The sequence below is a fragment of the Diplodia corticola genome (assembly GCF_001883845.1).
Source record: "Diplodia corticola strain CBS 112549 chromosome Unknown scaffold16, whole genome shotgun sequence".
Classification (NCBI taxonomy): Eukaryota; Fungi; Ascomycota; class Dothideomycetes; order Botryosphaeriales; family Botryosphaeriaceae; genus Diplodia; species Diplodia corticola.
The window spans coordinates 430472-443895 of record NW_017971495.1 but is presented as its reverse complement, the minus strand read 5'-3'; the positions used below and the strand labels follow the sequence as shown (position 1 = coordinate 443895).

Sequence of the window (13424 nt, the reverse complement as noted above, 5' to 3'; positions counted from 1 at the left end):
TGGCGGTTGCTGGCGGTCCACCGGACGCGCTGCGGCAGTGAACCGTCATCGCCTGATCGGACATGCAGATGGGCAGGAGGATTCCCAATCGGCGCCGCCAGTCTGTGCGGACAATTCGTGGCCAAGGCCCGAGTGGCTGCAATATAACGCTACATTAGCCGCGGATGTGCCTGGCTTTCGCGACTGTCGTGCTAGCTTTTTTTTTTTTTGTTTTCGTTTTCCCCTCACCTAGCGACGTGTACGCGCCTCCACGTCGTCATTAGCAGCTGCGCGTGTGTGGCGGGGACGGCATCGCTCACACCTGCACCGCCGCAGCCGCTCTGCGCCACAGTCGTCGCCGTGCTCTCGCGCTCTCGCGCTCTCGTGCTTCTCGGCTGTTCTGGACACTTTCCAGAAGCTCTGGGGGCCGGCGGATTGGGGCAAGCAATGCGAACTCGCGCCGGCGGGGGCTGAGCTTATTAGCTCGCCCAGCTCTTGCGCACCGCCTTCACGATGCTGACTTGGCGACATTCGTGTCGGCTGCGCTGTGCGTCCCCACTGGCAGGAACGACGAGGCCATGCTGGGTCCGCTTCTGCGAAAGGGGCCAAGGTGCGGTGAAGAAGATGGTGTTTCACTTGCGCGGCCTGTGCTCTCCTTTGCAGCTGCACTGTGTTGAGCGCTAAGTGGTTGCATTGCCGCTGCTGATTGCAATACCTGCTGACGTCGGATCCTGTGAGAAAACGGCTAGGATGTGTCTGGATGCCGTGGCAAGAGTAATGCCCAGTCGTCGTTTCAGCCCTCACCCGGCAGCATAGGGTTTGCAGATCAAGTGTCGCGAGAGAGGCATATTGTGATGACATGAGCCACCGTCGCGGATGACGCAAGCGCGACTGAGCGGTGACACGAACACCGACTGCCGGCGACTCATTACACGGCAAGCGGTGCAGGTGAGGGCTGCTGCGCACCTCGAACGACTGCACGATGGAAGCGAGGCTTGGACGCTGGACGGCGCAAGCCGAATTCAAATTGAGTGCGGGTAAGCGAGCGGGAGCACCGTTCCAAATCCCCACTCAAGGGCGCCCGGCGCACTGCCTCACACCTGTTCGCGGGAGCCCTCGAGTCTTTGATGCCACATGCCATCACCACGAGACGGACAACTGCCAAACTGTTGGCTGGCATTTGCACTCTCCTAAGAGTGTGTGATGCCCCAGGTTAACGCGCTCTCCGTCTCGAATGACAAGTCGGACAAGCGCCAGACACGGCCGCCCAGACCCAAGTGGCTTGACAAATGTCCAAATCCGTGTAGAAACAGAAGCAGGTCCCCGAGACGGTTCTGCCTCCTTCCTTCCAGAATGTAGTATCCGCGGACTCGAGCTTCTCCTGGAAAGCGAACGCCCACGGCTGAAAAGATTCAGTCTTAGTAACCCAACAAAACCGACTTTTCGGTTCTGCATCACGGTCTCAGCACCAAAGTTTGCAAGACCAACCGAACCTTTGAGGCTGCTTGTCAGGCTAGGCATTTCCCCATCTGGGTCTAAGAATGTTCCTGTCGCTGCATGGCCACGAGTTGTATTGAGGTCAGTCAATATCAACTGGAGCTGCGGGTAGGGTGGCCTTGGGTGCAAGTTTTCAGGATGAGTTATTCCATGCACTGTCGCTACCCCATACGCAGCATCTTCACATCAGCCATGAGTACGGCGAATCGGTCAAAAACCATTTGTTACCTCAAGCTATTGCAGTGAAGAATACATGGATGTGTCTAGCAGTGAAGCCCCCTCCTTCTACATCGGGACTAACGCCTTCTCCCCCGGTGGCTCACCGCCCGCGGGCGCTAGGCAGCGCTAGCGCGGATTTCTTGCCCATCATCAACTCCGTCGCCGCAGCTCGCCCGCGCAAATCGTCACGACACGCGCGCCCGCTGCGCCCTTTGCCCTCGCGACACCGCACCCGCCGCCTACTTCTGCTCGAGCTGCGCCGTCGCGAAAAAGCTGCCATGGACGACCTCAGCTCGCTCGAGCTCCTGTCGCTCGTGTCCAAGGTGACCTCCGAGCTGCATAACCATCTGAATGTCGCCGACAAAACCCTCGCCGAGTTCATCATCGACCAACATCTACAATGCAAGTCCCTCAACGAATTCAAGGCCAAGCTGGTCGAAATCGGCGCCGACGATTTCCCTCAAAGTCTTGTCGAGAGCATCGACCGCCTTGTCCTCACCATGCACCCCAGCTTTAAGAAGTCCAATGGTGCCGGAAGATCCGTGCAACGGGAGGAGAAGCCTGAGGATGAGCGCGAAAGGAAGGCCAGGGTCTTCAAGGGCCTAGCCATTGCTGACCAGGAAATCCCTAAGCCGTATGAGGCCAACGCCCCACCGGAAGAGGACGCAAAGGAGGATGATTTGGATAACACTTTCGCCTTGCTGGAGAACCTCGCTGGAAAGGCAGGCAGCGGAGCAAGCAAACCTTCCGCGAGAAAACGCAGCCCCAGTCCATACAAGGATGAGAGTCACAGAAGCAAGACGAAGAGACGCCGCAGCTCACGGTCGCGCTCACCCTATAGGAGCCGTCAACATTCTGGCAACGATGAATACATGTTCGAGGATGAGTTTGGCCGGTCACGCCCGGCCAAAGACTTCACCCGCACTCGCGAGCGTGACTACGAGCGCGACGACAAGCGCGATGAACGCAGGGGCAGGCACCGCCGCCGCCACGACTACGATGACGATTTTCGCGACGCCCCTGCTCCCGAGATCGACGATTCCCCAGTTGTTCACAAGATCTACAATGGTCGCGTCATGGGTCTGAAGCCCTACGGTGCTTTTGTTAGGCTAAACGGTGTCAAAGGCCGGGTTGATGGCTTGGTCCACGTATCGCGCATCGCCGAGGGCCGTGTCAATGACCCATCAGACCTTCTGTCGCGGGATCAGGAAGTCAAGGTGAAGGTTACAGAAATAAAGGATGGAAAAATCAGTCTTACCATGAAGGAGGTCGATCAGACCACAGGCGAAGATCTTGTCCCAGAGCTGAGAGTAGCTTCGGGGGCGAACTCAGAAGGCCTGGGCGGCAAGGCGTCGAATGGCCGCTACGGAAACCTTGGATCCGAGGTCCCCATTGTCGCCAGCAATTCCAACGGACAACCGGCTTCGAAGAAGCGATACGCCTCGCCTGAACGTTGGGAAATACAGCAGATGATATCTGCTGGACTCGCACGCCAATCGGACTACCCGGGCATCTATGATACGTTTGACAACGTCAACGAACATGGAATGCTGGAAGAGGAGTTGGACGTTGACATTGAGGTCAAGGAAGAGGAACCGCCTTTCTTGGTTGGCCAGACTAAACAGTCGCTCGAACTCTCTCCCATCCGTGTTGTCAAGGCCCCCGACGGATCCATGAACCGTGCTGCAATGGCAGGCGAGACGCTTGCGAAGGAGCGGAAGGACCTCAGGAGTCAAGAGGAGGCGGACAAGAAAGCTTCTGAGGCGTCTCGTGTTGATTTGAGTGCCCAATGGAATGATCCCATGGCCAGCTCTGACCAGCGCAAGTTTGCCAGCGACGTCCGTGCTGCGCCATCCTCTGGCCAGTCCAACGAGCCACTCCCTGAGTGGAAGAAAATCACCCAGGGCAAGACTGAGACTGGAAAACGGACAAATATGTCGATCAAGGATCAGCGGCAGAGCCTTCCGGTTTACAAGTTCCGCGATCAGCTGCTCCAAGCCGTCCGCGAACACCAGCTCCTCGTTCTCGTTGGTGACACTGGCTCAGGCAAAACCACTCAACTTACCCAATTCCTTGCTGAGGATGGTTTCGCCAATGACGGCATGATCGGCTGCACACAGCCGCGTCGTGTAGCGGCCATGTCCGTCGCCAAGCGTGTAGCGGAGGAGGTTGGGTGCAGGCTCGGAGCTGAAGTTGGCTACACCATTCGTTTTGAGGACTGTACCGGTCCGGACACCAAGATCAAGTACATGACGGATGGTATCATGCAGCGTGAGATCTTGCTGGACCCGATGTTGAACAAGTACTCCGTCATCATCCTCGACGAAGCCCACGAGCGAACCATCGCAACCGACGTTCTCTTCGGTCTCCTCAAGAAGACACTAAAGAGACGCCCTGATATGAAGGTCATTGTCACGTCGGCGACATTAGATGCCGACAAGTTCTCCGAATACTTCAACAAATGCCCCATCTTCTCCATTCCTGGACGCACTTTCCCAGTCGAGATCATGTATTCGAAGGAGCCTGAGAGCGATTACCTTGACGCAGCTTTGACGACCGTTATGCAGATTCACCTGACCGAGCCTCCGGGTGATATCCTACTTTTCCTGACTGGAAAGGAAGAAATCGACACAAGTTGCGAAATCCTCTTTGAGAGGATGAAGGCGCTAGGACCCGGTGTACCTGAGTTGATCATCTTACCGATCTACGGTGCTCTGCCCAGCGAAGTTGCAAGCCGCATTTTCGAGCCTGCTCCTTCGGGCGGCAGAAAGGTTGTCATCGCCACCAACATTGCCGAAACGTCCATCACCATCGACGGAATCTACTTCGTGGTTGATCCTGGTTTCGTCAAGCAGACGGCCTACGACCCGAAACTTGGAATGGATCGTCTTCAAGTCACACCGATTTCGCAGGCACAGGCGAAGCAACGTGCTGGCCGAGCTGGTCGTACAGGCCCTGGCAAGTGCTTCCGACTCTACACCGAGTCAGCGTTCCAGTCTGAAATGTTGCCCACCACGATTCCCGAAATCCAACGGCAGAATCTCTCCAATACCATTCTCATGCTCAAGGCCATGGGTATCAATGATCTTCTTGGATTTGACTTCATGGATCCGCCGCCGACCAACACCATGTTGACTGCTCTGGAAGAGCTGTATGCACTTGGCGCGCTCGACGAGGAGGGATTGCTCACTCAGCTTGGTCGACAGATGGCCGACTTCCCCATGGATCCTGCCTTGTCAAAATCGCTCATCATGTCCGTCAAGTTGAAGTGCTCGGATGAGATGCTGACCATCGTCTCGATGATTTCCGCCACGCAGACAGTGTTCCACCGGCCGAGGGACAAGCAGCACCAGGCCGACCAGAAGAGGCTGAAGTTTAACGATCCGCACGGCGACCACCTTACTCTCCTCAATGTTTACAACGCGTGGAAGAACTCAAAGTTCTCGGTGCAGTGGTGCTACGAGAACTTCATCCAACCCAAGGCCATGAAGCGCGTCGCCGACGTGCGCGACCAGCTGACGACCATCATGAAGCGGTACAAGTCGCCGATCGTGTCGAGCGGGCGTGATACGCAGCCCGTCCGGAAAGCCCTCTGCTCTGGCTTCTTTCGCAACGCGGCGCGCAAGGACGCGACCGAGGGCTACAAGACGCTGGTCGAGGGCAACACGGTGTACATGCACCCATCGTCGGCGCTGTTCCGCGCGCCCGCCGAGCACGTCATCTACAACAGCGTCGTCGAGACGCAGAAGGAGTACATGCACATCCTCACGGCCATCGAGCCCAAGTGGCTCGTCGAGGCCGCCCCCCGCTTCTTCCAAGTCGCCCCGACGGACCGCCTCAGCAAGCGGAAGCGGGCGGAGCGCATCCAGCCCTTGCAGTCCGGCAAGGACGCCGAGGGCGACGCTTGGCGTCTCTCGGCCCAGAAGCGCAGCGGCCGCGGCGGCGGTGGTACGTGGGGTTAAGTTGCTTCTTTGCCCCCTTTTTTTTATTCTTCCCTCCCCCCGGTTCTTTGTAATATTCTTGCGTAGGGAGTTAGATAATTCGCCTCTGCGTAACAGGTTTCCGCAAAAATCGACGATAGTTTTCTACTCCATCAATCCAGACTGGGACCCTCGCCGACGACGTCGTGGCGGGGGTCGTCGTGGCGATGGCGACGGCGGTCATGGGCGCCGTGCGCGCGCGCGTAAACTAGATACCCATGAGATTTTCTCAAAACTCCGTATTTGAATGACACACGGAGCTTCAAGTGGTACAGACAGACAAAGCCCAAAAAAGAGGTTGGCGAAACTTCAACAATAGTAACAAGAAAAGGGAAAAAAAAAAAAAAACGTGAAAAGAACCCGGGCGTTACATAGCTCCACAATAGCTGCATTTCTCGACGTCGTTCGCTCATTTGCAGACGTGTTGGTCGTGGTAACTCTCGCCAATGATGAAATAGCTGATAACGTTGGTCAGGCATGGTAAATGTTCGGGGGTTGATTCCAGACGTTTCTGTCCGGGCGAACCCTTTGACTGCTCATGCAAAAGGCTTATCAATTTCCTTCCGAAGTTGCACACGCATTGTTCATGGAAATTCGAGAATCATGCAAACATGGGTAGTTGAAGCTCTTATTTTGGCATGAACACTGTCACCAATACGAAGTTTATATGGGACAGTCTTCCACAACCCCACCATGTCTGAATAAAATGATGCATTTCGCTCAACTGAAACTTTGTACTTTTTGTGAAGTGGGGCAATTCAACTACCCATCCGTTCCATGTACTGATTGTGAACGTACAAATTGTGGTATCATTTGTTACTTCAAGTTACACTACATTTGGACGACAGTGGGAAAAAACAAAAGAAAGTTTGGAATGCAAGAGCACAAAGAGAAGGTGAATTTCTGCCCCTACGATACGATACCGTACATAAATCCGACCTTCTGCATTGGGGTTGAAGCTAGAAGGATAATAGTAGGCCGCGTGGTGTGGAGAGATGCGAATAGATCTTGATCTATTTCTTGATCCAGCCCTGCATAAAAGAAAGCACGTCAGCCACATCTGTCTCTCAATCGGGAACGATAGCAAGCTGCAAGTTAGAAGAGGCCCACACGCTGATCAAGAATCCACAGTGCAGCAGGAAAAGAGAAAAGAAAAGAGAAGCGCAAGTTTCGTCACCATAAACACGAAGTAGACATACCTTCTCCTTCATCTTCTCCCAATATCCCTTGTCTCTTTCAGACGTGGATCCCGTCAGGTGTGCGTCGCGGCTACTCGGCGTCGAGTAAATGCTTCCGCTGCGCTTCTGGAATCTCGACGGCGGGACTTTGCTCGCGTCCCACTCCTTGCTCATGCGGCGGTCACGCGTAGGCGACCCTTCGCTACCGAAGCTGCCGCCGCGAACGGCCGACGACGAGGGACTCATGTCGTCCCCGCCGGCGATTCTGTCCAGCTTGTCGCCGCCGAAGGGGTCGTGCATGCGCAAGCCACCCCCGTGGTGGTCGTCATCATCATCTGCGATGGCGCTGCTGTTGTTGGAGACTTTGAAGTCAGGGTTTACGGATGGGTTGCCGGTCGGGGACGCGTCAATGTCTTTGGTGGAGGGAGGGATCGTTAGCAGGTTGAGGATCTAGGAGGTGGAAAGACGGGTGGTAGGTATTGAACAGTGAGACTGGATTGTGAAACACGGCGGAAGACAGCTTGAAAGAAGGAAGTGCTGAGTGAGGTGAGCACTACGGACGGGGCAAGGTTGAGATGTCAATGGCCATGTGTGGTGACGCTTACCGTTGGCACCGTTTGTCGTGTTCGCAGCCATGCCGGAGGCAGATCGGGAGTCTGGCACGGGGCGGATGTCGATGTGAACGTTGTTGTACTCCAGGGTGAGGAAGGAAGGCGAGTTAGCAGCAAGACGGCTGCTAAGCTCCACTAGCTAAGAGTAAATAGGCAGCGGTACTTCTGGAGCAGGCGTGAGTGGTGAGCCGCTGTGGGGCGCCGCGGGAGGAAGAGAGGCAAGCTTTCTCGTTGGAGCAAGGACAAAGAGGTTAGAGGGGTCTCTTCCCGTGGCGGGTGGTCGCGCCTCTGCGGCTGGGACAGGGTAGATAAAGGATTCTGGGGCCAAGCTCGTCTGGGGAAGAAGCAATGGCGCCCAGTAGCTCTTGCCGGCCGCTTAAGAAACTGAGCGCGGGGTAGGTATACTCGAGCTGCAGTTGCGAACGACCCCAACGACCCCACCGACGTCACTCCTCGCGCGCCCCCCAGCCCGCATCGTTCTTGGCCCGCAGCCAGTAAGCTCCTGCGCGCGTGCGGTGCTCCTCTGGGCGCTGCCCTTGGCGCGCAGCCTGTGGCTGGTGCCATTGGTGCATCGCCGAAGGCAGCGGCAGCAGAGCAAGCCGAGTCGAGGCGGCGCTGCACAAAGAACGGCGACGTCAACGGACACAGGTTCGGTGCCACGCTCCGGGGACGCTCTGGAGACGCTCCGGGGACGCTGCTGTGCCCGCGTGCAGCAGCTGACACCTACACGAGCGAATGGGAGGCATCGGGCCAAGCGTTAGTATAAGGCGCTAATTAGCCACAATACTGCGTCGTGATGCGGGTGCGGTGCTGCGGCGTCCGGCTGGACCAGCCAAAACGCAGCATCGACGGGCTCGCGCGTCATGCCGTGAGGGCGGGGGCGCTGCTCCGCTGCCACAGTGACGCTAACCCTCGTCATCCTTGGTCTACTGCCTACTGTTCGCCGGCCCACGCCGCCTGAGGTTCGCCTAAACCTTATCTCGACTCTCAGCTGATCTGCCCAGATTCAGCCCTCCTACACACCGCAATAATGCTGCACAGTACTGTTAGCCTAGACGATGCGGAACGTTGGCCTTGGCGCTCAGTGAACCCTAGCCGCATACAAGCTGCTGGGAGGTCAGCTTTCAAACATCCCAGATACTTGCCTCAAACACCCTTTCCCTGCCTTGCTATTCCATTGGTCGTCTGCCTGATATGAGGTAAGAAATCGATTCCGCGCTATGCGCCTGCTGTGGCTGTTGCAGGGAAGGAAATAGCTGCATGTCCAGGCGTGAGACACGTTGAGAGACATAGAAATGGGGGCGCTGATTCTTGCAGTAGTTGCGTGGTTTTTTTTTTTTTTTTTTTCATCGTTTACTGAGACTGCAGGTTACAAGTTTGCTGACAATCGGTCGGAAAGCCTGCCGCGGTGAAGACGGAAGAAGAGACAGGCGGCACCCCAATCAGGCCCTTGCTTGACGCCACCGCCGAGTGGAACGCAGAAGTGAAAGCGGATAACAAAATCGAAGGGCAAGGAGATCGGAAAGGAGGGGAATGTGCATGAAAAATGAGATCCAGAACGAGATCGATCCTCCAACCAAGTCAGTCATCCGGGCCAATAGCCCTCCCCGAACGCCGGTTATATGCAGCTGAGAGAACTCAATGAGAAGGGAAAAGGAAGGTTGCACGCTTGAAGCATGAAAAAGTGGGGCCGAATATTCATCGGCCGCTGTAGAACCGCTAACATCTGCAGGAAAAGGAATACATCAATCAAGCAGCGCCCGAACTGCGTAGGTATCTGCACGCCTAGATGCGGCCTACAGGTCGTCGTCGATGTCGAGTGCGTCCGGGTTTGCTGCAACGGGTGCTTCGGCCTGGGTTGCCGCTTTGTTGACGCCTTCGGTGGCTGCGACGAAGCCTTCGGGTGCTCTGGCTTGGCGCTCAAGAGCAGCCATGGCGTCCGCCTTATCTTGTTCACTGCCGTCGCCGTCGGGCTGTTGGGCCCGGGCAAGCGCCTGGGAGGCGATGAAGTTGACGTCCGTGCTGGAGGGAATGTCAGTAAGTCAGACATGTGCATTTCTGGGATCATAACATACTTGAACTGTGCCTGCACACTTCTCTTGATCCGAAGCATTTCCTTGAACGTGTCTTCGTTGCCGTGCTGCACTTCGAAGCTCTCCCACTTCTGCCAGAATCCAGGCTCCGTCCTCGGGTCGCAGAACTGACTGGCATGGCCGTAGATGGCTCTGGCGCGGTCGATCTCGCCGAGCCGTCTCTCCATCTCTGCGAATTTGAGACACATCTCCTTTGCTTCCTTGTCCGGCAGCGCCGATATGGCACGCTCGTAGATCGGACGCGTCGACGTCAGTCCAAAGTTCGATGCCGACTTGGTGATGTAGAACTCGAACATTTCCAGCCTGTCCTCGTCCGCGACAAAGCGTGTGGCACGTTCGTAGATGCGCATTGCGTGGCGGGCGAGGCCTCGTTCCTCTTCCAATGCGCCGTACATCAAGTACAACACCTTGGCAAATTTCGGCGGGCAATCCTCGAGGGCTTGTTCGAACAGGTCGCGCAGTCTTTCCATCCCGACTTTACGGTCCACCGCCTTGGTGAGGTAGAGATTCCAGAGCTCGAAAGCCACCGGGTAGTTGAATAGGTCGAGGCCGCGTTCGTACACTTTGAACGAGTCTTCAAAATACTTGTTCTCCTCGAGCAGATTTGCAAAGTTGACAACAGTCTGAGGCGTGGCGATCTTCAGTTCGAAAATGCGCTCGTAGACCTTCTTCGTCTCTTCGAGCGTGCTGACACTCTCCACCAAATCAACATAGAAACTCCACAGCTTCCAGCTCTTGTGGACTCTTTGCTGGGGCGAGAGTGTCTCGTCAAAGTAGTCGACCGTCGATCTCTTCGGCGCTTGGGTCGCCTTGGCCATGATGTCCACCGCACGTTCGAAGTTCTCGTTCCTGAGCTCCATCTCTGCCCACTCACACCACATTTCGGCCAGTTCGTTAACCGACTTGAACGGCACCTTGACAGCCTTCTCCATGATGATGCGGGCGTTCTGCATGTCTCCGCCATTTTCGTAGAACTTGGCGTAGTTTGCCCAGAGCTCGTGAAACTTGCCGACAGCCTTCTTCGGGTTGATGGTAGCGATGGCGTCGGAGTACGTCTTGACGACCTCAATCTTGTTTTCACCCCAAAGACCGACACGCTTCTCCCATTCGTTGACGTTGTTCGGGTTCTGGCGGAGAAGCACATCGTTGACGAGGAAAGGCCGACGATCCATGAGTTGTTCGAAGCGGGCCATGCGGATATCAAGGTCCAGATCGAGATCCTCGTTGACAACGCCCTTCTCCTGTCTTTTACCGGCCTCCTCCATCTTGATACCAATCAAGGCCTCCTCGGCTTCTGCATACGTGTCGAAGACAATGGAGAAATCACGGACGGTCATGACAGTGGTAATGCCCTCCTCGAAGATGTCACGGGCACGCTCGTAGTCGCCCTTGTTGATCCAGTACCTTGCCAGGCCGACCCACAAGATGCCCCTCTGATCCGAAAACTTGGCAATGCCGCTCCGAATGATCTTTTCAACATCGATGCCGATGTCATCTCCCGTGTCGATTTCCTTGGCGTGATCGATGAGCAGCTCGACCATTTCCGTCCAGAACTGGAAGGGTCCCTTTGCCTCCCTGCTCTTGAACCTGGGGTTGTTGAGGATTTCCATGTACTTCTTGACTGCCTCTGTGTATTGGCGCATGTCAATCAAAAGGGCGATGAATTCTTCGGCGTGCTCCGGATGGATCTGCATGTATCGGCGCCAAATCTTGACAGCAGTTTCCCCAGAGGCGGAGCTGGCGAAAGGGCGGTACAGGGCCCAGATGCGGTTGTGCTGAGTGAGCGGAAGCGCGCGGAGGGCACGATCGAAGGTGCGGCGGGTGGTGGTGACGAGGGGCTGCTGCATCAAGAAGTCCAGGTACATTTCCCAGATGCGCGGCATCTTGTTTAGCAACACCAGTGCGCGCTCGAAGAGAGCATTGGTCTTGACATAGTGTGCCTGAAACTTGGCCGGGTTCTTGCCCTTGATGTGGTGGACGCGCAGGTCCAGGTACATCTTCCACAGCTTGTAGGAGCGCGGCAGAGTGGTGCAGGCGCGCTCCAGGACGAAGGCCTGCTCGAGCAGGGAGCCGTTTTGACGCTTGAAGGCGGCGTAGTCGAGCCACGGCTTGATGCTGCCCGGGTTGCGGATGAGCTCCTGCTCGTAGATGACATCGCTGTCCTGGATCAGGTACAGATCGGACGACTTGGTCGGCATGGTGCGCTTCGTCCGCGGGACCTGTGCAACAGGCTGCGGCGCGTCGCCGGCAGCAGGGCGAAGAAGCTCTCCGGGCATCGCTCGTGTCAGGCGGTGCTGGCCTGGCTGGGGCCGAGAGGCGCGGCGACGGGGTGCTCTGAGGCGTGTCGTATGCGGGATTGGGCTGGAGGGGGAGGGGAGAAGTTGAGGGCGACTCGCCAGCGCGCGACGGGAAACGCTTGGTCAAGAGTTTCGAGTTTCGCGCTGCTTCACGGCGCCCGCTAGCGCGTGATTGGCCGCCGGACGGTCGGGCACGACCTACTCACCTCACTCGATGCACCCGCCGTCGAGAGCACGAGCTCCACTCAAGCCAACACCAAGCTATCGTGCTCAGCCACCAAACCTCCCTTTCTTTGTCTCGGCCCGGGCCCGCGGTGCAGGCTGCTCCTCATTTCGCATCCCCCCTAATCCTAATCGCCCGAAATGTCGTCGGGCGGCGCGGTACGGTGACCCGCCTCTCGCTATTGCGCACTCCGATTCGTGAGCTCACACCGGCGTCCAGGCTCGCGAGTCTGTCTTCCCGACACGCCAGGTGTTGGGACAGATGAAGAGCAAGCTCAAGGGAGCTCAGACTGGCCATGATCTGCTCAAGCGCAAGAGCGAGGCTCTGACAAAGTGCGCCGTTCCCTCCACCGCCGCCCCGCCACCCTCCCACTCTATTTGCGGCTATACTGACGTCCCTGTCCGCACACAGACGCTTCCGAGGTACCTTCTCCCTTCCCGAGTTCGCTCCGTCCGAGCTTCGTCCCGCTGAGTGACCGACAGAGATCACCCGCCGCATCGATGAAGCCAAGCGCAAGATGGGCCGCGTCATGCAGATCGCCGCCTTCTCGCTCGCCGAGGTGACCTACGCTGCTGGTGGCGACATCAGCTACCAGATCCAGGAGTCCGCGAAGAACGCCAAGTTCCGCGTTCGTACCAAGCAGGAGAACGTGTCCGGTGTCTTCCTGCCGCAGTTCGAGAGCTTCACGACCGAGGGCAACAACGACTTTGGTCTTACAGGTCTAGGCAAGGGCGGACAGCAAGTCCAGAGGTGTAGAGAGACGTATGCTCGCGCCGTGGAGACGCTGGTCGAGCTGGCTAGTCTTCAGACCGCCTTCGTCATCCTAGACGAGGTCATCAAGGTCGTGAACCGCAGAGTCAATGCTATGTGGGTAATGCATGAGAAGGACCTATCACATATGCTGATCACCATCACAGCGAGCACGTCATTATCCCCAGGACGGAGAACACCATCAAGTACATCAACTCGGAGCTGGATGAGCTCGACAGAGAGGAGTTCTACAGGTTGAAGAAGGTTTCCGGCAAGAAGGAGCGTGACGCCGCCGAGGCAGAGAAAGAAAGGGCTAGCAAGCAAGCGGGGCTGGATGAGGCTAACAGGGTTGCGGGTGAAACTGAAACGAAGGACCTTTTGGGCGATCAGGATAACGAGGATGTCATTTTCTAGGCCAGTATCATTATATGTATATCTTGCATGACCGTCGTTATACTGAGTCTGGAGCTGAGGAAATATGAACCAGAGGCCATGACCTGACCCTCAGACTCGCTTTACGCGAACCGGTATCCTTCCGCATGCTGCTGTTCCCATTGTGTGCCGCGTCAAGACGCCAACACATACACTGTAGCATAT

The 13424-nt window shown here is 56.6% G+C and overlaps 4 protein-coding genes across 4 annotated transcripts; 2 read left to right on the top strand and 2 right to left on the bottom strand.

Moving 5' to 3' along the window:
* Window positions 1-1973: 1973 nt before the first annotated feature.
* On the top strand, window positions 1974-5657 carry BKCO1_16000160 (rna helicase-like splicing factor; the record flags this gene model as incomplete). The annotated part of the gene is made up of 1 exon (XM_020271433.1): window positions 1974-5657. One exon carries the CDS (start codon window positions 1974-1976, stop codon window positions 5655-5657), a length of 3684 nt encoding a protein of 1227 aa, XP_020131913.1.
* A 1031-nt stretch (window positions 5658-6688) lies between these two features.
* On the bottom strand, window positions 6689-7489 carry BKCO1_16000159 (c6 zinc finger domain containing protein; the record flags this gene model as incomplete). The annotated part of the gene is made up of 3 exons (XM_020271431.1): window positions 6689-6706; window positions 6875-7266; window positions 7459-7489. The coding sequence occupies 3 exons, from the start codon at window positions 7487-7489 to the stop codon at window positions 6689-6691; spliced, it is 441 nt and encodes a 146-aa protein (XP_020131825.1).
* Window positions 7490-9260: 1771 nt separating this feature from the next.
* On the bottom strand, window positions 9261-11833 carry BKCO1_16000158 (pre-mrna-splicing factor syf1; the record flags this gene model as incomplete). The annotated part of the gene is made up of 2 exons (XM_020271430.1): window positions 9261-9486; window positions 9540-11833. 2 exons carry the CDS (start codon window positions 11831-11833, stop codon window positions 9261-9263), a joined length of 2520 nt encoding a protein of 839 aa, XP_020131826.1.
* Window positions 11834-12217: 384 nt separating this feature from the next.
* On the top strand, window positions 12218-13241 carry BKCO1_16000157 (vacuolar atp synthase subunit d; the record flags this gene model as incomplete). Its single annotated transcript, XM_020271429.1, has 5 exons — window positions 12218-12235; window positions 12297-12409; window positions 12489-12499; window positions 12560-12944; window positions 12995-13241. 5 exons carry the CDS (start codon window positions 12218-12220, stop codon window positions 13239-13241), a joined length of 774 nt encoding a protein of 257 aa, XP_020131821.1.
* Between the last annotated feature and the right edge of the window lie 183 nt (window positions 13242-13424).